This window comes from Euleptes europaea, chromosome 10 (genome assembly GCF_029931775.1).
Source record: "Euleptes europaea isolate rEulEur1 chromosome 10, rEulEur1.hap1, whole genome shotgun sequence".
NCBI lineage: Eukaryota > Metazoa > Chordata > Lepidosauria > Squamata > Sphaerodactylidae > Euleptes > Euleptes europaea.
The window spans coordinates 40,783,620-40,808,992 of NC_079321.1; the positions used below are offsets into that span (position 1 = coordinate 40,783,620).

General features: G+C 41.4%; 1 protein-coding gene across 1 annotated transcript in view; it reads left to right on the forward strand.

Moving 5' to 3' along the window:
- Positions 1-22,008, forward strand: part of PRIM2 (DNA primase subunit 2) — a 78,839-nt gene extending 56,831 nt beyond the window's left edge. Inside the window, exons 10-13 of the mRNA XM_056856682.1 lie at positions 4,760-4,886; positions 7,296-7,378; positions 14,028-14,096; positions 21,796-22,008. Of these exons, the coding sequence (XP_056712660.1) occupies positions 4,760-4,886; positions 7,296-7,378; positions 14,028-14,096; positions 21,796-22,008 (492 nt within the window). The remainder of the gene's footprint in view (positions 1-4,759; positions 4,887-7,295; positions 7,379-14,027; positions 14,097-21,795) is intronic.
- The last annotated feature ends 3,365 nt before the right edge of the window (positions 22,009-25,373 follow it).

The window sequence follows — 25,373 nt, forward strand, 5'->3', positions numbered from 1 at the left end:
GGCTTTCTCAGTCATAGCGCCAAAACTTTGAAACTCCCCCTTCAGGGAGATTTGTCTGTCTCCCTCTGTCATCGTCTTCTACCAGGGGTGAAGATTGTTTTGTTTGGCATACCCCAAGTAACTCTCATTAGCTCACTTCTCTGGTTGTGTTGTGTTTGTATGTCTGTGTACGCTCTAGTCCCGTGATAATCCCATAAACAGACTTCAGCAGACAGACAGTCCAAAGAAAGCTGATTTATTAGAAAATCCACAGGTAACAGAAGCCAGGAGTCAAAATGGACACTAGTAAAAGCTATGGGTACAGTACAGGGCATATATAGAAGAGCAAAGGGCAAATCTGGGTAGATCTGGATACCATGGCAACCCCCCTTCCTGGAGCTGTCAGGAGGCTAGGAGAGTTCCCACGTAAAGAAGTCTAAACACACTGTTTACAGGGCACGAGGCTGGCCTTGGCCGGCACCTGGAGAAACCACAACATTCCTTTCTCAGATCCATACCTGACAGTCTGTATGTTGTTGTTGAATTGTTTAAATATTTGTATATATACCTTATTTTAAATACTGTTTTAATGTTTGTTGCCTTGGGGACCTTATTTGGATGGAAAGGCGGCATAGAAATGCTTTAAATAAATAAAATAATGCCAAACCATGTTTTTTAATTAGTATCTTACATTCTCTAAAACGTTTAAGTGTACAAAATGCTAGACATTAAATGGCCAAAGATAAATGTTTCTGAATGACTGGAATATTATATATGCTCCACTGTAGTTTTTATTAATGCATATTTTATGAACTTACAGTCATATCACGGTATTCCCTGTCCAGTTACTGTAAAGAAGTTTATAATGGAAGTTCATGCATATCATTTTTGTCATCTTATATAATGAATCACTGGAGGGAAGGCAGCATAGTATAGTCTGATCTCGGAAGCTAAGCAGGGTCAGCTTAGTATTTGGATAAGAGACCATCAAGGAATACCTCTGTCAGTCTCTTGAAAACCCCATAAGGAGTTGACATAGGCCGGCTGTAACTTGACGGCACTTTACACACACACGCGCATGCACACACATGCACACACACAGAAGCACACAACATATATTTATTCTATACTGAACATTTGATAACATATATTATATTGGAGTCGTTTCTAGTGCACATTATAGAAACTACAATTTAAAATCGGAAAGCATTTCCCACCATCAGAAGCAATTTGAATTTCTGCCATGTGTATCTGAAATTAATCTTATTTTTAGGAACTGTGAGAGCCAGCTGACTTACAAACTTGTTAAGTATATTTTGCGTTTCAGAAGGACTAGTCTGTTAAAGATTTCAAACCAGTCCGGTGATTTTTAGAAAATTCTATTTCTGACAAAGGTTCAATTTGCTTAGAAAAAGTATTCAGGTGGTATAAAATAGGCAGCTTTTTTTTTTTTAAAAAAAACACCTTACTATCATCATCTTGCCCTGACCTGGATGGCTCAGGCTAGCCTGATCTTGTCAGATCTCAAAAGCTAAGCAGGGTCAGCCCTGGTTAGTATTTGGATGGGAGACCACCAAGGAATACCAGGATTGTTGTGCAGAGGAAGGCACTGGCAAACCACCTCTGTTAGTTTCTTGCCATGAAAACCCCAAAAAGGGGTCGCTGTAAGTCGGCTGCGACTTGACGGCACTTTACACACATCATCATCTTACCCCTTTCCTCATTAAACTATGCAGAACTAAAGCAACACCATTTCCCCCCAAGATATAGTATTTTCTGCCACATGTTAAAACCATATTTTGGGAAAGTTCAGGGAGGTCTCCCAGCAGCTGATTCGTGTCATGGATTGTTAGTGTTCTGAGTTCTTCTTGTCATTTTGATAGACAGGTCCATTAACTTTGTGTGATTGTCACAGGGACAAATCTGATTCCTGAAAAGCCTGCTTCTTCCTTGGATTGAACAGTTGAGTAGATGTTGCTTGAGATTTGAAGAAAGGTGGGGGAATATTTTTTCTTTCACCATTTCAGTATTGGAATGTGGAATGGTATAGTATAGCCCTGTCTCTTCAGACCTCAGAAGCTATGCTGGGTCAGTACTTGGAAGGGAGACCTCCAAGGAAGACTGTGGAGGCAAATGCAAAAACCACCTCTGCTTAAACATTTGCCTTGGAAACTGCACCAGCTATACATCAGCTGTGACTTGACGGCACTTTACACACACATTTGGCTATTAATAGACTATTTCTCATAACCATGTTAAAAGTGAGTGGCAGTCTTCAGATATGTAGGCATGTCTTGCGTATACAAAAGATTAACTATGCAATCCTTAACAGAGCTTCACCCTTCAAAGCCCACTGGCTTCAGTGAATATAGAAGAGTCTAACTCTGGATGTTTAGGATTGTGCTGTAAATTCCCTAAATTTAAATTGTGCTGTGAATTCCCTAATTCCCATGCAGATGATACATGGGGAGGGGTGTCCTCTCATCTCAAGGTAGTTTGGGCACCTAAATAATTTGGCCAATTTAAGAGCCAGTGTGGAGTGGTGGTTAGAGAAGCATTTTTTCACACATCTGTCTGGAGGTATAGTAAAATAATAATCTCTGTGAGGCTCATATCAGAAAGAGGTGGTGTTAAAGGTGTAAAAATTCTTTGTAATATATGATTGATTCCCCCACCAGCCATATGTTAGTGCTTTCTGAGATGATGAAACCATCCAAGGTAAATTAATCTTGTACATTTGATGTTCTGAATGATTAAAACAAACTTTCCTTAAAAGTCAATCTCTAAGGTTTTTTTTAAAGTCCATCTATATCAATTTTAGTGCTGCTAGTGATGTTGCAGTTATGTAAAACTTAATCACAGATTCATCTTCCTGTTGATGCACTCTCCTCCGTCTTTATTTCTGTGGGCTACTGAATAACAGTGACTGCTTAAGCTGTTTGATTTGCACTTGCCCTTTGGAGGAGAGACAAAAGGGTAAACACATAAGGAGGAGAAGCACCCACCTTCTGCCAGTGCAAAAAAGTCACCTGGCCAAACAAACTCCTATGACCAGCCTTTAGGCCCTTTAACCACCAATTCATGTGGCTGGCTTTCTTATGTAGTCTGTTCATGTGGCCATAGGTAGGATGTAGTGTCTCCTTTGCTTCCGATCTTGTGGTGTGTGATGGTGGTACAGCCTTTGAGTTGTAGTAAGGTTGCCCAGCAACTATATAGTTTGGTTTGTGTGCTTCTGGTTGCCATATTTGTGCTCTTACAGATATGAAATGCCAACTGTCTTGCAATGTCATGTTAAATACTCTAGAAAGTCTCTCTAGAGTGGCTAACGCAGAAAGTGCTGGCTAATCCCTGATTGAACAGTAAAGCATAGTTGCCTCTCTTCTGTTTTTTTGACTTGTTTTTAGTTTTCCAAACGATGCACAGCATCTTCGCTGAGTACATTGTCTGAGAGTTCTGGGCTCAAGAAGGGCAGGGAGAGAATGGATGAAAAGCAGGTTACAGTCCATAATAAATCAGTTAAAAAGGTTGTGGTGCCGGAGTCTTACAAAGTTTGGAAAGAACTACAGAAGGGAAAGATGTTTTCCAGTTTAGAGTATGTACTGCTACAATACATTGTTTGAGATAAATATAATGCATAGGAACTTGCAGAACCACTCTGTTAATGGTGACACAGAGCCCTTTGCGTTGAGGAAACCTTGTGCCAAATGAAAATGCTGCCGTTTGCTAAACAGATCTACAAGGTCCAACCTAATATTAGGGGTTTTGCTTGCTTAACTATGCGTGAGCTTCCCCCAACCCCAAAACATCAACCTTCAATCTAAACTGTTTACATGTAATCCTGAGAATGACACGCAAAATTGGTGTTTTTAGTGTTCAAGAACCTCATAATAAATTGACTGGCTGTTTTTAACTTTAATATCAGCCCATTCCTGAGGATTGAGCTGGAAGTGTAGTGGAGGCGGTGTGACCCCATGACCAGCGTAAGTGCTCTCTTATCACGGAATAAGAGACAGTTATTCTGGCAGTGGGGGCAGTTCCATAGGCGCCTGGGCGCTGCTGAACTGCATGGTGCTCCTCCGATGCTGCAGCCTCTCCAGGACCTAAATCCCGGAAGACAAATGCGGTGCCGGCATGGAGGGGGGCGTTCCCAGGGACAGAGCTGACTCGGCTGAGCTTAAGCCCCTCCAGCCCGGGAACGCCCCCTCCAGCAGCAGCATTGCTGTGCCAGGTTTTTCTTAGCACAGCATAGCTGTTTTCAATGGGGCTATTTCCCCATTTTTGAGTTTCTGTTTTGTTAAAGGCCTTTTTTAACCTTGCAGCGGCTGGGAAACCTCTTTGGAGGCGCGGCCACACCGTCCCCACCCGCTGCAAGGCTCAGGAATGAGCTGTTTGGTCAGTAAAAGAAGTAATATAGGAAAACAAGGAACAATATCAACTTTCTGTCCCAGAAACTATTATTCCTTTACTCTGCTTTTCAAAATCCTATAGTAGCTAGGTAACAGTGCAGTCCAAAGCAGCATTATAGCGTTCTGAACCCATTGACTTCAATGGACTTAGAAAGGTGTGACTCTGCTTAGGATTCTACTGTAAGCCTAGAGGAACATTTGCTGCCAAATGCATTTTAATTTTCACTTCTAAATGTGTTCTAACAGGAGGACTTGATCAAATACGACCTCTTGAAGTCCCAGTAGTTTACTCTACATAAGTGATGAAATTGCAGGCCTCAGGTACAATTAAAAGGCAAACTCTCTCTCTCTTTTTAAATGTGTTTACTGTTCAGTTTGACAAAGGATATGCGTACAGCATCCGGCATAGCTATGGAAAAGAAGGAAAACGAACTGATTATACTCCATACAGCTGCATGAAAATTATCCTGTCCAATCCACCAGGCCAAGGGGATTATCATGGTGAGTGCTTACACCTGACATGTTCACACTGCTTGGGAACCCAGCAGCTTTGGAAACCAACTGATTGGCTGCCTGCATTACAAGCAGGAGTTAGTTTTGCAGCTTATGCCAGTCATCACTGTCAAACTGGTGTGCTGTTTCTCTTTTGGTGATTTGTCTTATTACAGAACTAGGTCAAGCAAGAGAGATTCGTTCAACAGTGCTTCAATGTACACTTGACTGAGCTGTTCACTGTTTCTCTTCTCTTCTTCCTCCAGCTTTTCTGTTCCCCCCCCCATTATGTCTCAAGACAAACACTAAAGTTCCTTAATGGTTTTGCTTGAAAACTCTCACATAGTAATAAATCATTTGAATATTTTTAAATAGCTATACATTGTGGCCTATTATTAAAGCTTATGATTCTCTCTAGAAATAAGAACTATGGTATGCTAACAGCACAATGATTTGTTTAAAAACAACCTCTCGGAAATCATTTCCCCCCCCAAGGTGAAAATCTATCTCTGAATTTGGAATCTGTTTTTTAAAATAATGCTTTAGTATTGGAGCTGCACGGGTTTATTTATTTAGGAAAATGCTAGGAAATCTGAAGGCAGTAGGAAAAGAGGAAGACCCCAGCATGAGATGGGTTGACTCAATAAAGGAAGCCACAGCCTTCAGTTTGTAAGACCTGAGCAAAGCTGTTACTGAGAGGACGTTTCGGAGGTCATTCATGCATAGGGTTACCATAGGTCAGAAATTACTTGACGGCACATAATGCACCCCATTTTTGTTTCCAAACGGGGTCCCAATGTGAGTCTCCTCTTCTCCATTTTATCCTCACAGTAGCCTTTGAGGTAGGTTAGGCATGGCCCAAAGTCACCCCAGTGAGCACCATGGCAGGATGGGGATTGGAACACGGGTCTCTGAGGTCCTAATCTAACACTCTAGCCTCTACACCGCACTGGCTCTTAAATTACCGTAAGCAAAATACCTTTCTCTCTGCAGAAAGCACTGTGCAGGTTAGGAGGGGCTGTGGCTCAGTGGTGGAGCATATCCTTGGTATGCAGAAGGTCCCAGGTTCAGTCCCTGGCATCTCCAGTTAAAGGGACGAGGCAAGTAGGTGATGTGACCCCTGCCCAAGACCCTGGAGAGATGCTGCCGGTCTGAGTAGACCATACTGACTTTGATGGACCAAGGGTCTGATTCAGTATAAGGCAGTTTCATGTGTTCATGTGTCTCTGAAAAATAAGACCTTTGGTTTGCTAAACTGGGTCAGATTAGGAACCTGGGTAGCCCAGTGTTTGCCCAACAGTAGCCCGTGGAAGATCAGCTGCAAAGGAGGCCATCAGCCAATTCAAGTGGTTTGTTTACTCTGGTTTCCAGTCCCTCCCAGTTGATTAAGCCGGTATCCAAAGGGATAGATATGCTGCCTGGAAAATTCCTTGTTACTTGTATTGAAAAAAAGCGGGTACGTTTTGAAGGGCTAAAAGAAAGTAAATACCAATTCCCTCACCTCGTCCTTATCACCTTTTATGTTCTCCAGTGTCATTCATGATGGAGAGTGCAGTCTACATGTCTGTAGCCAACTCTGTGGGAGACTTTTACAAGTATCAAAGGTTTATCTTAAGAGTTGTGGATCTAATTTTTCAATGGTTTTTTTAAAATATTTAACATTTATTTTAAATACATAATAATTCACATAGCTGATATCTGGTGATAAACTGCTTATCATATACTGGCTAAGCTGTGACACTTCGATTTTAAACTAATGCTCTCTGGATGAAATCAATAGAATGAAATAGTTTCAGATCTCCAATGTAAGCATTTTGTATACAGTTGTGTGCAGCATTTTTCCTTCTTCCCCCGTGATCCTGTAAAATAATTGTATTTATTTATGCCCTGCATTTCTTCACAATGAGCACCCAAAGTAACTTACAACATCATTCTCTCCTCCTCCATTTTATCCTCACTACAACACTGTGAGGTAGGTTAGCCTGAGAGTGGGTGACTGGTTCTAGGTCACCCACTGAACTTCCACAGTAGAGTGGGGATTCAAATCAGGGTCTCCCAGATCCTAGTTCAATGCTACCCATAACATTTTATTTTTATCTGCCATTGCTACAATATTGCCCAATTGTAGCCTTTCTCTGTAGTATGTTATAGATTTTTGTGTATTTTCATAGCTGCTGCTGAGGACTTGAATTGAATTTTCTGTCAGATTAATGCGAATCTTGGTCTGCTTGTTGTAATGTATGGTATAACTCATTTAGAAGAAGAGTAAAGCAATTGTACACATGGGCAATTAACCTTTGTATTAATAAGCTGTTAGACAATTAGGAACTGTTTAGCCAGTCTCTCAAGTGTGTTATTGTACTAACTTCTGGGTAAATAGCCTTGTTTTGTGTGCTTTGCTTTCTTCTTTGCTTGTAGGGTGCCCATTTCGCCACAGTGATCCTGAGCTACTGAAGCAGAAGCTGCAGGCGTATAAAATTCCTCCCACTGGGATCAGTCAGGTAGGGAATTTTTTCCTCTGATACTTTAGTAATGTGGCATCAGGCATTTCCTTTTGGTTGAGTTCAATAGTGATGTATAATGCTACGTACCGCATGTCACAATGCATGCAAAATACCCTGTAAATCAGATTTTAGTATTTGCTTAAGCGCTTTTCTCCCAAAAAGCCTTCTCTTCACAATACTGACAAATGGATTGATAGTTTTGTTTCCTAGGACTATAATGCTCTTTTTGTATTTCATCAAGGACAATGAGGGGTTCTGGTTTATTGCTGCTCATTATAACTTCAGGGTTTCAATAAAAATGGGAGTTAATGACAACATTTTTCTTGGGATTTTTTAATCTTTTTGGCATTGAAAAATGGTGTTTTGCAGGGAATGGGTGCTGTGATATGTATTTGTAATTGTCTTATGTAATATACAGTTCTAATAACCCATTAATTTCGTGTTCATGATTGCTTTGAAGTGCTTTATGGTACTGGACTGCCATAAACAGAACTCAATATAAGAAATTGCCTTGCAATGTGTTATAAGTTTTAGTCCCATCCTTAGAACTACAGCAACAATTTTTTTCCAGGAAAAATAGCTTCACAAATCTCTGTTTGCTCTGTCTGTTCGTAGCTGGGCATGCACACCACCATTTTCCATCCCCCTTGGAGCTAACAGAATCTTCTTTCATGTAGTTCCTGTCCTGTGGCCTCCATGACCTGGTGTGTGCCCCCTTTCCATTGTGATGGATGGACTCTCTTCTCAGGGAGACATGGGGTTGTTAGTCCTGCATTAGGAGTGTATGGAGAGAGCAAGGATAACTTATCAAGTATCTTTGGCCCACTCTTCTTCCTCTTCTGCTCTCTCTCTCATTCTTTTGCACTTGCTCCCAGCTTTCAGCTTGGCTGAACATTGCTGGCAATCCCAGCCACTCCCCTTACAGCTGCTAGGACTTACTGAAAGCCTCAGTCTCAGCACTGGTAGTGTAAGCTGCTTAGAACCACAAAGAAAACCACAAAATAAATAGAGCTGCTGAAGCTCTTCAGAGCTTGGCCTTCCTCACCCCAGAGCTGCCTCAGGTCCTTTCTCGTTCAGTTGTTATGTGCTTTGTTGATTTTATTTCCTTTCTTACATGCAAATTCACAAGCGATCACAGGCAGTGCACGTTGCCAGTTTTCTCCCCATTTTCTTTGTGTGTACAGATATATGGACTGCACATTTTATGACTATGAAGGCAGGGCTAGATTATTTCCCTGTAGCCTCTTTGTGGACTAAAATTTTGTAAACATTTGAGTAGTTTCATTAGGGTATAAAAATGTTGTTCCTGTACATCATTTAATGTTAAAAATAAAAACACAAAGTTAGAGAAAAGTTGCTTCTTCCATGCCAACAAATAAATGAAGGTATTTTACAAAGTCCTAAGCAAATAACTTGAATGATGAGAAAATACCCTGGAACTAGGGAAATGTCTTTAAATACGTTCAGATAGTTGCATCTCAATCACATTTTAAGTCCCCTTTACTAGCCCTCCTTCTGGTGTTGTTTGGTTATGTGTTTTTAATTGAATTATTTTATAATTTATAACTGTATTATTGTTTAAATGTTTTTATGTTCGCATCCTTGTGGACCCTGATTGGGTGGGAAGGCAGCATAAAAAGGTTTTAAACAAAATAAATAAATGAAATGAGAAATATATAAAATATAATTAATCTTTAATAGAAGGAATGAACTTTTAAGAATAAAAGTATTATTTTATTTGGAAAGGGCTTCAAAATGAGCTTGAATAGATAAAAAGGTCAATGATTACTAAAGTAGAGGTAGCTAAGCATCATCTTAGTATTGTGACCTTAGAATGGGGAGTAGCAACTAGTACTGGAAAGATGAGCGCTTGTTCACTTTGCTAATCTTACAGAGCAATCCTCAAGGGGAGGAAATGGCCTTAGGAGCCATTGTGACCTCTGCACTGGTGTTAGTGTCACTTGGCTGGCTAAATGGGCACTAATACCAGCGCAGGGCCACTTATGCTGGAGGTGGGGACCCATGCAGCAGTGCCATGCATGGCTTCTTGCACAGCAGTGTTTCTTTGGTGCAAGAACATGCGCCAGCGCCAAAGGGGGTGTTCTCGGGGACTTTAGTCAGCTCCTTGAGCCCTTTTGCCGACGCTAACTTGCACCTGCAAAAACGGTGGCACCGCCCCATGGAACTGAATGGAGAAGTTTCATGGGGTTTGGAGAAAAATACATTTTCAGCTTGCTGTGCCAGGCCAGCAAGCTGCTTAGGAGGTGGTGCAGTTGCGCCATCCCTGGGCCTGCCACAACTAACCTCCCTTTAGGATTGGGCTGTTAACAGAAAAGGTCAGTTTAGCAAGCTCTGCCATTGCTCGTTCTTTGAGTTGAGTCCTCCCACTCAGCTACCAAAAGAGCACTGACTGCCTTCACACGTGTTGCCTTCAGTGACTATGCATGTGGGCTATCCTCCTAGGAGCAGTAAAAAAAAAGAATCAGAGAAGCAAAGGAGGTAAAACAAAATTAGGTTGTTAGATTCTTTGGTTGTCCGCAAATAAGTAGCTTTGCATTTGCGAACCTGGAGACAGTTGCTCAAGTTTTTGAATAAAAGATGTGATCCTTAGTAATACTACTGGGAAAGCTCTGTCTTGCAGGCCAGTAGTCAAATCTGTCACAAGACTGAGGGTCAGTTTATTCTATTGTCTGCTCTGCAGCATGAATATCATCATGGTACGTGGGTCTGAGGATTCACTTGGTTACAGCTGCTCTTAGCAAAAACCGGGACTCTGCTGCTTATATTAATCAGTGTACATGCATAAGCATATACCCCCCCACTGCAGATTAAAGGAACCCGGAGAGGCAAGGGTTGTACAAGCAGGTGGCAGGTCTCTCAAACGTCTCAGAATCCTGCCCGCATCCTCAGACTGCACAAATGGAAAGCTATCCCACACAGCTGGACAAATCAGCACCCTGGGACCATCGGATCCTGTTGCTGCGGCTCATGCTCAGCAAATGCTTAGCAAAATGATCACAGTGGGCTGTGGAGCAGTCCACCTCCTTCTGTCAGCCAGATAGAAGTAGGTCCCTGACCACCTGGAAGAGTTCTGCAGGTCTCCACTGTGCAGATGCAGTGGTTGCAGAAAAGTATTGCTTCTTTGCTGCCATCACCACCACAGAGTAGGCTTTCAAATGAGTTCTAGCCTGTGGCTTGTCAAATGTGTCCCGAGTTTTTCTGCACCATCGCTCTATTTGTCTCCCCTGTCTTTATCATCTGCAGCTCTTCACATGAACACATGACGCTGCCTTCTACTGAATCAGACCCTTGGTCCATCAAAGTCAGTATTGTCTACTCAGACCAGCAGTGGCTCTCCAGGGTCTCAGGCAGAGGTCTTTCACATCACCTACTTGCCTAGTCCCTTTAACTGGAGATTCCGGGGATTGAACCTGGGACCTTCTGCATGCCAAACAGATGCTCTACAAACTGAGCCACAACCCTTCCCCTAACTGGAGGGTGCCTTGGTGCAATTGTGTCTGTTGCCTGGGTCATTTCCCCATTCCAGGGATTAACCAGGGCAACGACAGGAGCACCGACCATATTAGCAGGAAAATCCCCCAATGCTGTCTAATAATTTATTGGATCCATCAGGCTACGGGAGTGGATCATCATAATCTCCCCCCACCCCTGCAGAGTCTTGGTACCCCTGTAAGTCTAATCCCCAGCAAATAATGATCTGTCCTTATATAAATTATGTTAGCAAAAATTAAACAATGTTTGCAAAAGAAGGCAAATACACAATGTACAAGGCTTGACTGTGTACAAACACTGGGTTTCCCCCCAAACTTCATATCCCATATTTAGACAATCTGACATGGTTGATTTGCAGCACAACAGCCCTGACAAGTATAGATAATAAGACTATATTTGCATATGTGGGGCAGAAGGTTTTCTGTGGAAAAATGTTGCATGGGAACATTTTCTGACCCACATCACTGGCCACAGGTCTCTCTGGACTGAGGCTTAATGGAGCTATTCTGCTAGCTTTGGCTTTACATTAGGCCATTAAACATGCAACAAGTCAACAGATGCAAGGCACAAACTCCTTATGAAACTGCAGTCTTATAAAGTTTGTTTCTGACTTAGTTTAAATCTGCACTAACAATCTTAACCTGTGCTAAAGCAAAATTTAAAGTTTTTAAAAATTCTCAAGCAAATAGACAAATTCCTAGACTCTACCGTGCTCTTCACATGCTGTTTAACAGAAAGTGACAGGAAAGGCTGACATTTAATCAGTGGCACTTGTAACAGCAAAGGAGACCCAGTAAGTGCTTCTTCGGCAGCATTGTGGTTTGATATATTCAGCAAATACTATTTGTACATCTGTCAGTAACTATAAAGCAGCCTTCAGTAATGAGGACAGCGGGGATTTGTGCTGAGTTTATTGCCTGCACTTGGCACAGAGAGGTCAGCTTTTGGGAAAGGGTCTGGAAATCTGCATTACTCAAGAATTTTCTTTCCACTGTGAGGTTATCTCTCAGTTCCAGCAATTTTTTTTGTGTTTGATAAGCAGAGAATATACAATTTAATTATATAATGGTGGAGAGTAAATGACATACAACTTGAATTTTCAAATGGCATTGCATTTTGCTGATAAGAATGTTTATTCAGGACAGACAAGATTACATGAGGTAAAATTGGAAAGCAAACTGCATTTACCAGAGATAGGAACATGCTTCTAATAGTAGCTAAAACAAGAGGTTGCCTTTCTCGTTCTGAGGAGCACTGGTAGGAACAATTTACTTTGAATACAGCTTGTACAGAAAGTGGAAATGGTTCTTTTTGCAGGTCCCCTAATTTACTGTGCTTTAGATTGTAGCGCAATCTGTACGCGTAAAAAAATAGTGACATCATACTCGACTAGGTCATATTTACATTTTTTAAGTTTTAGATTTATGCTTGAAGCCACAGATGAAATTTTATGCTAAGTGCTGTTAATCTCTGACCTGGATGGTCCAGGCTAGCCTGATCTCATCAGATCTCAGAAGCAAAACAGAGTTGACCCTGGATAGTATTGGATGGGAGACCACCAAGGAAATGCTGGGTCACTACACAGGCAATGGCAAACAACCTCTGAACATCTCTTGCCTTGAAAACCCTACAGGGTCACCATAAGTCAGCTGTGACTTGACAGCACTTTCTACCACCAACTGCTGTTTAAAAAAAAAAAACAGCTTCTAATTTTCTGTTCATTTGTAAGGCAATAAGTAGTTTCAGTGTCAGGGCCTTTTTCTAAGTAGATTGAAGCTTGGTCAGGATTATGAATCCTACTAGGGCAGGGGAGTCTGCAAACTCTTCTTTCCTGCTGCAGCCCTGTGTGTGTGTATGTTAAGTGCCGTCAAGTCACTTCTGACTCATGGCGACCCCATGAATCAGTGTCCTTTAAAACGTCCTATCATTAACAGGCTTGCTCAGGTCTTGCACACTGAGGGCCGTGACTTCCTTTATAGAGTCAATTCATCTCATGTTGGGTCGTCCTCTTTTCCTGCTGCCTTCAACTTTTCCTAGCATTATTGTCTTTTGTAGTAGATCTTGTCTTCTCATAATGTGACCAAAATACGATAGCTTCAGTTTACTCATTTTAGCTTCTAGGGACAGTTCAGACTCGGTTTGATCTGGAACCCACTTATTTGTATTTTTGGCAGTCCACGGTATCCGTAAAACTCTCCTCCAACACTTCATTTCAAAGGAATCTACTTTCTTCCTGTCAGCTTTCTTAATTGTCCAGCTTTCACACCCATACATAGTAACAGGGAATACTGTGGCATGAATTAACTTGATCTTGGTGGCCAGTGACACATCCTTACACTTCAGATTTTTTTCTAGCTCCTCCATGGCTGCCCTTCCCAGTCTCAGTCTCCTTCTGAATTTTTTGGTTGATGATTGAGCCAAGGAATAGAAAGTCTTGAACAATTTCAATTTCCTCATTGTCAACTTTACAGTTGAGTAATTCCGCAGTAGTCATTACTTTTGTCGTTTGGTGTTCAGTTGTAATCCTACTTTGGCGCTTTCTGCTTTAACTTTCACCAGTAGTCGTTTTAAGTTTTCACTATTTTCTGCCAGTAATGGGGTATCATCGACATATCTCAAATTGTTAATGTTTTTCCCCCCAATTTTCACCCCACCTTCATCTAAATCTAATCCAGCTTTCCTTATGATATGTTTTGCATATAGATTGAAGAGATAGGGAGATAAAATACATCCTTGGGTAACACCTTTGCCAATTGGAAACCATTCTGTTTCTCCATATTCTGTCCTAACTGTGGCCTCTTGTCCAAAGTACAGGTTGCGCATCAAAACAATCAGATGCTGTGACACACCAATTTCCTTTTAAAATCAGCACCTTACACTATATTAAATTCTTGGGAGTATCTTGTTGAACATAAGATCTGTCACAGAGAGGAGAAAAGAAGGACCCCCATTTGAGGACCAAAGCTCCACTTGTTTTGATATAACTCATTTTATCCTACCACTTTTAGGAATATTATGGTATATAAATTCTTGTACCTGACAGTTGTGACAAAACTTGGAAAGGTTATGTGTTGTGGAATATTTTAGTTGTTATAAATATTTTAAATTGTTTGCTTCCCTTTTCCTTTTCTAGGTTTTGGACCTGGTAAAGGGTATGCATTACCAGCTGGCCTGTCAGAAATACTTTCAACTGACGCACAATGTGAGTGCATGTTTTCTTATTCTTTTAGCAGACATTTTTTAAATCACCAGTTGACGTTTCACAGGTGTTTAAAATATTATGCATAATTGACAACTGGGATTCTGAGGCTGTGCAATGTTAGGTTGTAGCAAATTGTTATGAAGTTGTGGTCCTAAAGTAATAATTCCTTAAAGTGAGAATTCACACTTTTTTTTTTTTTTTTTACTTCACCAAATTCTTTCAAGTTAAACGAAGATATAGCTCCAAATTGCCTTTGGATAACAAATCACAGAATTTAACTTAATATGTTCTTTCTTTTGCTTTCAAACTGTTCTGTTGAGGATGGTTGGATTTTGTAGACTTGAGCAATTTATTTTACAATTTCGCTTACAGTTTGAATAGGTTGACGTCTCCCCCTTGTGGAAAAAGAATGCATCTGCTCAAATTGGATATGTAATCAGCCACGTTCTGCCCGTGCATTTAACACATGGTAATTCTGATGTGACTGTTGATGTTCCTCGTTGCTTGCAGGGCTTATTAGGCAGGACGGTGTTGGAGTGCAACTTAGCTATGCTGCAACCATGTCATCTCCAGCAGCATTCAAGTTGGGTCACAAGAGAGAGACACAGGTCACGAGCACCTCCAACAACTGTTTGCAGTGCTAGAATGTAGGGAGTTCTTTATCCTGGTCATCTGTTTGAATGCTGTGGCGCTTACTAGTGCATACTGAACTTTCTCTTTTAATTTGTGGAGAGTCATCACATTTTAACAGCCCCTGGACTGCATGCTGAATGGCAGCACACCAGCCCCTTTATTCTCAGCACGGCCGCTCTCTTGCTTCACCCCCAATGCAGAATGTAGCTGAGCCAGGCTGCAGCACAGTTCTGAGACTTCCTTTGCTCTGGAGTGGAGTGGTACTATCATCCACTGGCGCTTCTTTTGATACTTTCCCCGGCAAGTACTCCCTCTTCAGTGCTGTAGTGTGCAGGTGTGCACCGTGGCTGCTCAGTGTTCAGATTTGGAGGCTGGCAGCTGCATGTGCCGTGCTGCTGCCTCTGTGAAGATCTACTAGCTTTAGTTGTAATCCTTCATCTGAGTGTGGATAAAGGCCGGGCCTCCTTGTTGCACTTATTGGACTTAACCTGCAGCCTTTGATACAGTAGATCATACCATCTTGTTGAGGCACTTGGAGGCAGAAGTCGGTATCAGGGTGTGTGCATTGAACTAGTTCAAATTGTTCCTCACAGATTGGACTCAGAGGGTCGCTGTGGGAGACCAGTTGTCATCAGTGTGGAACCTATCTTGTTGAGTTCTACAGAGTGCAATTCTACCCCCCCCCCATGCTTTTCAATGTCTACATAAAGCCATTAGGACAAAGCATTCATAGCTTTGGGGTTGGATGTCATCAATATGCAGATAATGCCCAGCTCTATATATCCGTATCCAAATCCCCTGGTGATGTAGTAGAGGTCCCGAATAACTGCCTGGCTGCTGTGGTAAACTGGAACTCGAATTGAAACTAAACCCTAAAAAGACAGAGGTAATTCTGGTTGGGAAGGTAATCAACGTGGTGTAGTGGTTAAGAGTGATGGTTTGGAGCAGTGGAGTCTGATCTGGAGAACCGGGTTTGATTCCCCAATCCTCCACATGAGCGGCGGAGGCTAATCTGGTGAACTGGATTTGTTTCCCCACTCCTACACACGAAGCCAGCTGGGTGACCTTGGGCTAGACACACTCTCTCAGCCTCACCTACCTCACAGGGTGCCTGCTGTGGGGAGGGGACGGGAAAGGTGATTGTAAGCCGGTTTGAGTCTTCCTTAAGTGGTAGAGAAAGTCGGCATATAAAAACCAACTCTTCTCCTCCTCCTCCTCCTTCTCTTCCTCCTCCTCCTTGCTGACTCAATTAAGAGCCTTGGGTTTGTACTGCAGCCAACTTTATTACTGGAGAAGCAAGTTAATGCAGTTGCAAAAAAAGCTATCTTCAAACACAGCCTAGCCCAAAAGATGGTTCCTTGCCTTGATACAGCTGATCTGGCCACATGGATCCACACCACAATAACATCGAGACTAGACTACTGTAATGGTCTCCCCTCAAACTCTCCAGAAATTAGTTGTTGCAGAATGCCATGGCTCAGTTATACATACATATATGTATGTATACATATATGGTTGTGGTGGAGCATACATATAACTCTCATCCTGCAGGCACTTCATTGGCTGCATACCAGTTACTGGGCTCAATTTAAGGTATTAGCTATCACATGCAAAGCCGTTCATGGCCTTGGACCCTCATACCTGCAAGCCTGTCTGTCCCCTTATGCTCCACCACAACAGCTTCAGTCATTGGAGCAGGGTCTTCTCCAGATGCCAGCTTGCAAATGGGCAATATCAACACCTGCCCGTATATGTGGCTTCTCTGTTGTGGCCCCTACCTTATGGAGGGGCCTGCCCGAGTAGGTCAGGAAGGCTTTCAACAAACTATGCAAAACTGAATTTTTCAAAAGGGCTTTTCTACACAGGCATTAAGAGTTGCACTGTGTACTAAATGATTCACAAAGTTACTTGGAAAGATTCTTAGGGACTGTCATCTATACTACTGTATATAGCTTGCTGAAACTCGGATCCTGCTATGGAATTTTGCATCATTTAATGTGTCATGTTAGTACTTCCACTTTGCTTTAGTTCTGTTTTTAGACTTCTGGTTGGTTCTACAGCCCTAATCCTATTGCATTGTTAATTGAATGTCTCATCTGTGGATTGCATTGACTCGCTTATGGCGACCCCTCATGGGGTTTTCATGGCAAGAGACTAACAGAGGTGATTTGCCAGTGCCTTCCTCTGCATAGCAACCCTGGTATTCCTTGGTGGTTTCCCATCCAAAGACTAACCAGGGCTGACCCTGCTTAGCTTCCGAGATCTGACGAGATCAGGCTGTACCATGCTGCCGTCCCTCCTGTCTTCTCATAATGTGACCAAAATACGATAGCTTCAGTTTACTCATTTTAGCTTCTAGGGACAGTTCAGACTCGGTTTAATCTAGAACCCACTTATTTGTATTTTTGGCAGTCCACGATATCCGTAAAATTAGCCTCCAACACTTCATTTCAAAGGAATCTACTTTCTTCCTGTCAGCTTTTTTAATTGTCCAGCTTTCACACCCATACATAGTAACAGGGAATACTGTGGCATGAATTAACTTGATCTTGGTGGCCAGTGACACATCCTTACACTTCAGATTTTTTTCTAGCTCCTCCATGGCTGCCCTTCCCATTGACTCACTCTACATAATCCACCTTGAGTCCAAATGAGAAAGGCAGACTATAAATAATGTTAATAAATAAAAACAAATAGAATATTTAAGTGTTATGCATTACTTCAGTCCTTCCACTACTGCTTGCGGAAGCAAAACTGTGCTTAATACACTTTCATTTCTGCTCGTGGACAGTAGAGAGCTTTTTGTGGGTGCCCAGAGTTGAACTTAAGTCTATTTTGAATAAGTTGCATATCTGAAGTAGTATAAAAGCCCTATTTTTCAGACAATAATTGGGAATGTAATTTTGATGCGAATCTTTCCACAGTAGGTAATATCCTTCTACAGGATCTCCAAAATCTTAATATATGTGATTCAGATCATTAATTTAGCCTGCCTCATTCAAAATACCTACTTCATGTGCTGATAAACGTGAACCCTTAATAGCAGGAAGGTGTACCTGGTTAATGTTAAGTTAATTAAGATGCTTTGTATACAAGGCTTGAGTTTTCTCTTAATTAACGCTCTTGTAATAATATTTGCTCAGTGCAGCTACTAATCAACGCATCCCAATTTGTGTATGGGATAATGTCACCCTTTCATCAACATAAAGCAATATACGTAGTTCCTTTTTGCCAACAGAACCATAGGAGGCAAAACACATACAGTCTTCTGACTTTTATGTTAATGTCATAATGGAAGAATTTAAACAGAATATAATGTTCATCTGTGAACTTTCAGTGATCTGGTGGAGGGGTGGGGAAGATGCGCTGTCTGCTACGAGCTACTCCAACCAGTTTGCTGCTAGTAATCTTGCAATGTAGTTTTGCAAAGCTTTATTTGATGTTTTAAAATTTGAATTGGGATGTCTGTGCTTGCTTCACTGTGGGTTTTTATGAGGTGTTTTAGGTAAAGGTAGTCCCCTGTGCAGGCACTGGGTCATTCCTGACCCATGGGGTGACGTCACATCCCGACGTTTACTAGGCAGACTTAGTTTACGGGGTGGTTTGCCAGTGCAAACTGGTTCCCCAGCCATCTTCCCTTTACCGCCAGCAAGCTGGGTACTCATTTGACCGACCTCGGAAGGATGGAAGGCTGAGTCAATCTTGAGCCAGCTACCTGAAACCGACCTCCGTTGGGATCAAACTCAGGTCGTGAACAGAGCTTGGACTGCAGTACTGCAGCTTAGCACTCTGCTCCACGGGGCTCCTATGAGGTGTTTTACCCCCCCCCTTTAATTCTGAGATTTTTCTGCCGACTTGCCATTAGAGCATGTTGACAAGATTTGCAGTACGGTTACAGCAGTATCCCCCTCCCTATTATCTGAGACATGATTTAAATAAAAGAAAGCACCATCATTTTGCTTTGTGTTTAAACTGGAGTTTCTCAACAAATGTGCATTTGAGTTCCTCTTCTGAACTCAGTCTAGCTTCTGATTTCCAAAATCTAACATCAGCCACCAATTTTGTGGGTAAGCACCATAATCACAAGTATGTTGCCTGCTACTGTGGGTGGGGATCTGTGGAATGGAATACTAAAACAATACTGGCAACTACACCAGGCAATTCTAATCCTCTTCTAAAGCCTCACACAGAGAAACTTCATTAGAATAAAACAGTCGCTCATTTTGACCTGCTTTCTTTTGAGGTCTGTGGAGGGATGCATTCGTCCTTCAAGCTGTATCTTTCTTCCACTGTGTTCATGAGGGTTTCTCCAAGTATACAACACGGATCTTTTGTCTGAATGCGTCGATATTCTGTTTTGAAATAAGTTGTGGCACATCATGGTCTCACTGGTGCTTATAGGACTTTCCCTCCCTGCAAGTATTTTACTCAACTAGCTTCAACAGGTAGACTGGATTACTTCCTCTCAGGATTTACTTTGTGTCACCCTACAGGTGTTCCATATTCTCTCTTTTCCCCCTTCCCCCCCACTTTGGAGGACCACTTTGCAGACTGAAACTGAAGTCTTAAAGTAATTTGCTGTATGTGGATAATATACCTCCACTCAGCAATCAACCAAAACATTTTTTTAAAAACAGGCAGCATGTAGTGGGTTCCCAGGCAAATTCATTTTGGAAGCTAGCTATTTAGACCAGTTTTTAGCTATGTTCTAAAAACCTGGGTATACATGTGTACACATATGTACGGTGCTCATCTTCCTTCAGAATGATAGGACAGAGGAAGTTGACCTTATCGTGCAAACCTCCTCAAATTGTCATTCTTTAAATTCAATAATTTGTTCCCTGAAAGAAACAATGGCCTATTATTTCCAAATAAATGTATGTTATGTGCTTGAATAGCTATAAATGTTTACTACCATTAATGATTTGGTTTAGCCAATATTTGTAACAAATACAATAAAATAGATGCGATGCAGTAAGCAATTGAGACCATGAGGTTGCGAGCAGTGTAATTGGAGTGGTTGCCATTAAAATGGGCAGTGTTGAGTATCCTTTGTCAAAAGAAAAATTGCCACTTTAACATAGTTGTGCAAAGGCCAATATTTTTGGTACTATAGTTCGTGTTTCAAACGTTTTTCCTTTATTGAGGAATACACATCTTGATTGTGAAGGAACAATCTAGGTTGGCTTTTCAATTTCTTCCTGATCAAACCTCAGTTAAGAGCAAGTTTTTGAAAGAGCAAACAGCACTGTAGTATTTCTTTTAAAAATCCATGTGGCTTTTTTTGGTTTGAAAACCAGTTTGCCTCATTATCACTTGTCATTTGAGAACTTCTTGATTAGACTTCTAAGATCACATAGGTTCAATGTTATTACTTCAACTCCTTTTTAAAAACCACACAATATATAGCTCAAAGTCGATACCAGGCTTTGCAAAGTAAGTAGTGTTCAAAATGCACTGAAGAAAGCTTTGAGGTGTAGCATCTGAAATACAAAGGAGATGAAATGAAGAGACCTGCTTTTTAAATCCAGTGGCCTTTGCCCTGTGTCTGGCAAGATTACAAGCTTAGCTGGTTTTACAGTTCACCTGGTTTTTTGTTTTTCTTGCATGTTAAATAATAAAGTTTTTACTTGTAACTGCTCTAGTTGGGAAAAATCAGTTTCAGTGTAAGTGCCGAGATAATGTACTTTTCCCTTCAAAATTTACAAAACTAGCAATATTTTTTTAAAAAATATTGATCTGAGGGAATATTGATAAAACATTTTTAAAATCCTGATCCAAGGAGTCCTTCTCTCTTTAATGTGTAGTCTTACCAGTTTAGTGTTTGCCAACAGAACATTAATGTTTTAGAAGAGTTGGTTTTTATATGCTGACTTTCTCTGCCACTTATGGGAGAATCAAACTGGCTTACAATCACCTTCCCTTCCCCTCCCCACAACAGACACCCTGTGAGGTAGGTGGGGCTGAGAGAGCTTAAGAGAGCTGTGACTAGTCCAAGGTCACCCAGCTGGCTTCATGTGGAGGAGTGGGGAATCAAACCTGGTTCTCCAGATTAGAGCCCACTGCTCCAAACCACCACTCTTAAACACTACACCGTGCTGGTTTTATGTAAATATTAACAAAAAAAAATTGGAACTTTACAGAAGCAGTAATGTACAGAAGCAGTAATGATTCTTTAGTCTAAAATAACTGGAGCTGGGTTCCAAATAGGACTGATGCATGGCTGCGTGACCTGATTATTAAAATAAATTGCAAATTTTGGCCCAGGTGCAGTGGGCAAGGGTTTGATAGTGGTATCGTTTGAAGATTGGGATGGCTTTCCGCTGTCTAAGAGAGAGATTGATAAGGCCACCAGTGTGTCTTCCTATGTATAAATGTTTAGATTTGCAGTCTGTCTAAAGCTGAGTGGAAAGGAGGGAAGGCAACCCAGCACTGTAAAAACAACCTTAAGTTAAACTCCAAAGATGCCATTTATGCACGTGTAAAGGAGTTGAACACACAATCGGGGATTTCTTTTCAGGGTTGCTGCTACTACTGATGAAGCAAGGTATTTTAAAAATGGAACAATTGTTTGCAGTTCTCAACAGCAAAGTTCTTGTCTTGAGTCATGGCCTCCATGGGCTAGATTTGAAGGGTACTTTCTGTTTGCACAATAGAGGACGCCTGCCATTTTTACTGCCCCCCCCCCATCATATCAAAAGCTATTCCCAAGGTTCCCCTGTCTCTAGAAATGGCTTTGGGGCAGTGGAGGACTACCGCAGGAAAGGGTGAGGGGGGGGGGAGATCTGTGTTTTGAATCCAGGCCAAGTTATTTGTCACTTCTGAAAGTTGTTGGAATTTATTACACTGTGGTAGGGGACTGCAAGCATTGTAACGTGTTTTGACTTTGAGGGGCTTTAATTGAAGAAGCTTGCAAGGACCTGCAATAGCATGCAGCTAGATTACCCTCCGAAAGGTGACTGTTAAAAATTGGATGCAATAAAAGTTTAGTAGGTATTTCAACTGCAGAGGTTGTAAAATATAGTAACCCGACAAGCTTTTACTTTGTTTTTCTTTCCCTGCACAGGTCAGTGATATTGGGTGGTCTCTGAACCACCCAAATCAGTATTTTATAGAGAGTCAGCAGCTACTCAGTGACGTCAAGGAAGAACCAAAGCCTCCTGGAAACTCTCAGCAAAAGCAGGGCAGCCAGAAAAGTCTCAGCACAGCCGCTTCCTCTTTAAACCCCATAGAAGAAATTGAGCTGGAAGGACTGGACGACTGCTTCACTGAAGATTAAGGAGCCTATTTTCCCCATTTGCAAACCTGTCTTTGGTGGCCTTTTCCTGTCCTTTGAAGTTGCCCTCTCATAAGAATGAAGAGTCAGCATCGTGGGGAACAGTTAGGGGTCTGTTGCATTAAAGGAAAGTCTGTTAAACATAATAAAGAAACGTGCCTTATGACTGCACCCAGCCAAATAACTTGCTTCTTTTCTGAAAAGTAACCACCCTTTATGGCATGTGAACTGCAAGGCTGGTTTTTGTGGCAGTCTGTCACATTTTTATTTTTTGGGCAAACATTAGTTGCTAGCATTCCTATCCTGTGCTTCTTATGTTACTCAGCTTTTTCGCTTGACTGTGTTTTTTAAAAATAAATTAGATGTAAAGAGAGTACCCGCTAAATATGTTCATAATTTATCTATTCCTCTTGGAACCATGGAGACACTTCTTGCTATGATTCAAATTGCAAAGGTAGATTTTAAAAAGGTGGATTTTTTTTTTTTTGCTTTGATTGAAATAGTGAAGCTGATTGTTCAAAAAACAAGCTCTAACATCATGAAACAGGTTGCCAGACTAGCGGCTTGGAGACTCAGATTCAGATCCCCAGTCTGCCATGGAAGCTTGCTAAGTGACCTTGGGCCAGTCGCTCTCAGCCTAACCTACCTCACAGGAGTGATAGTTCAGTGCAGCGGTTCCCAAACTGTGCTCCATGGAGCACTTGGTGCTCCTCAAAACATCTAGTGCTCCGTGAAGCGATTGGAAAGAAAAATACTACTGTCGTCCGGTTTAGTATATAGGAGCTAGATGACGAATTTCTCTCCTGAAAAGTGCTCCATGACTCAAAAAGTTTGGGAAATAAGTAAAATAAATTGATGTTTAATTGTATGCTCTGGTCGGAACGAGGAGTTTGTTGATCCTCCATCAATTATTCTTAAAATACAGTAAGAAAGCTTTGTACCCAAAAACATCAAACAGAACCAAGAACTTTGACAGAATTCTTGAAAAAGAATGGAGTTTCCCACTGTTGGAGGTAAGAACACTTAGGAGGATGTTGCATAATTATAGAAAAGTACATCTCTTTTAGAGATGTATTTTCTAGCGCCAAGGACTGCCTTCGCCGTGCATTCTTATTTCAAGAGTCATCTGCTTTGTTCCTATTACATTAGATTGCCACATCAACCAAATGAAATTAGGCTGAGGAAACCAAGAACAGAATTCAAATAACAGTTATTTGGAAGGAAGTATTAAGAGCGAGCTAGTGCCAGAGTTAATGAGAACATCTTTTATGGTTGGAAATTCTTGTCTCTGACAGCATTAAAAATCTTCCCCCCTTCTCTGCCATTGGTATATGGTTCCAATAGCCTTGCATCCTTTAATAACATGCTGCAGCAATTAATTATATTACAAGCTCAACTGCTTTGTAATATACCTTGTTTTCTCTCATTACCTCTTCAGTGGACCAACTCAGGTAATGCTTCAATGAATCAGAATACCTATTAAGACTGCACATTCCACCTAGACACTGAAATGGCTATCTTGTTGCTTTTCCTGGTGCTACAGAAAACCATTTATTTGCTGTTCATAATTCATGTCATCTTACGTATTTCTTCGTGAGCAGTGGATTTTCAGCGGGGTGATCTGTAAAGCTTTTAATAGCAACAAGCCTTTTATCAATTACCGGGAAATCACAGAAGTACATCATCTTTCTGATCTTGGTCTTCCCTTGAGTCTCAGCTTCATAAATGAAGTGTTTTGTGTTTGTGTCCATGTTGTTTGATGGAACAAATTCAAAGGCGTAGGATGAACAAGAGCCCCAGAAGCTAATTGCTGCCATCGCTACAATGGAATATCGTATGCACATATTCTATGCATGCCTGATCCTGCATACAACCCTTTCTTGCATACAGCCTTTCCCTGGTTGTGTGCAGTCCTTTGTTGCTGCCACAATTAAATTCTCCTTTTCATGTTGTACACTTCTTACAGAACCGTGTCGTTATTGAAGGCAGGCCGCTTCTACTAGGAAATGCTGAAGGTTAGGATGTAGTTCTGTCTAATAGGAAAATTTCATTTAGACCATTGGGTTTGATCCAAACGGCCAAAAAAGCGAATTCACAGAAGCTGATCTTTTTTGTTTTTTCTCTCCCCCCCCCCCCACATATAAAGCCACTGCCAGAAACTGGAGGACCTTTCACAATGATATACCATGGAGCACAAGGGAGCTGTTTTACAGAGAGAAAATCTAGACAAAATCATAAAGGGTAAAGGTCCCCTATGCAAGCACCGGGTCATTCCTGACCCATGGGGTGACATCACATTTCGACGTTTACTAGGCAGACTTTGTTTGCGGTGTGGTTTGCCAGTGCCTTCCCCAGTCATCTTCCCTTTACCCCCAGCAAGCTGGGGTAATCATTTTACCGACCTCGGAAGGATGGAAGGCTGAGTCAATCTTGAGCCAGCTATCTGAACCTGACTTCCGTTGAGATCGAACTCAGGTCGTGAGCAGAGCTTGGAATGCAGTACTGCAGCTTACCACTCTGCGCCACGGGGCTCTTAGACAAAATCATACACACCCCTTAATCTTGCCCAAGCAGAGTTCTGCTTATGAAAGATGAGGGTTTATAGGTGTGATGCTGCTCAATGGATAGAGATAGGTTTATAGTTCTTTGGATTGGATTGTAGCCTAAAGTTGTTGAAGAGTGAATTGTTTGCACAACAACTGAAACTGCTTTTAATTTTATTTATGAACGATGCTCTCATTACACAATTGTCTTTTTAAATTTTGCAGCCACCAATTTTTTCTAGAAACCCATGTCTTAGGTTTGAAGAGTAGGTCGTTTAGAGCTTCAATTCAGTTAGTTATTGCAGATGTAAATTGGGTATTTCAATGGATGATACTTGACATCTAAGAGGCTGTCAAAATGAGATTTTGATAACAGCTTTTAATTTTTGTACATTCATCAGCCCAGTAAATAGTTCTTCTAGGTGGAACCCTTAGTGCAGGGATGGGGTACCTTTTTTCTGCCAAGGGCCATTTGGATATTTATAACATCATTGTGAAGTAGTTATCAAGACATTTCTTATTTTCACATAGTGTGAATCCTGTTGTGAAAACTACTATACATAGCCAGGGGTACCACAGAATAATTTAAGTACCTTTTGAGAAATAAGGTCCTGTGAATAAACCCTGTGTATATCACTTGTGTGCTTTGTTTTGTACTTTGATAACTTCAAAATGACAAATGTAGAATAGGGCTTGCACAGATTTTAAAATTCTGTTAACAAATGAACTTGTACATAATAGCATTTCTGAATTGGTTATATGTATTCTGTATTACCTTTGCATTTGTCTGCTTCATGCAGTCTTACCTTCATACTCTTTATTTCC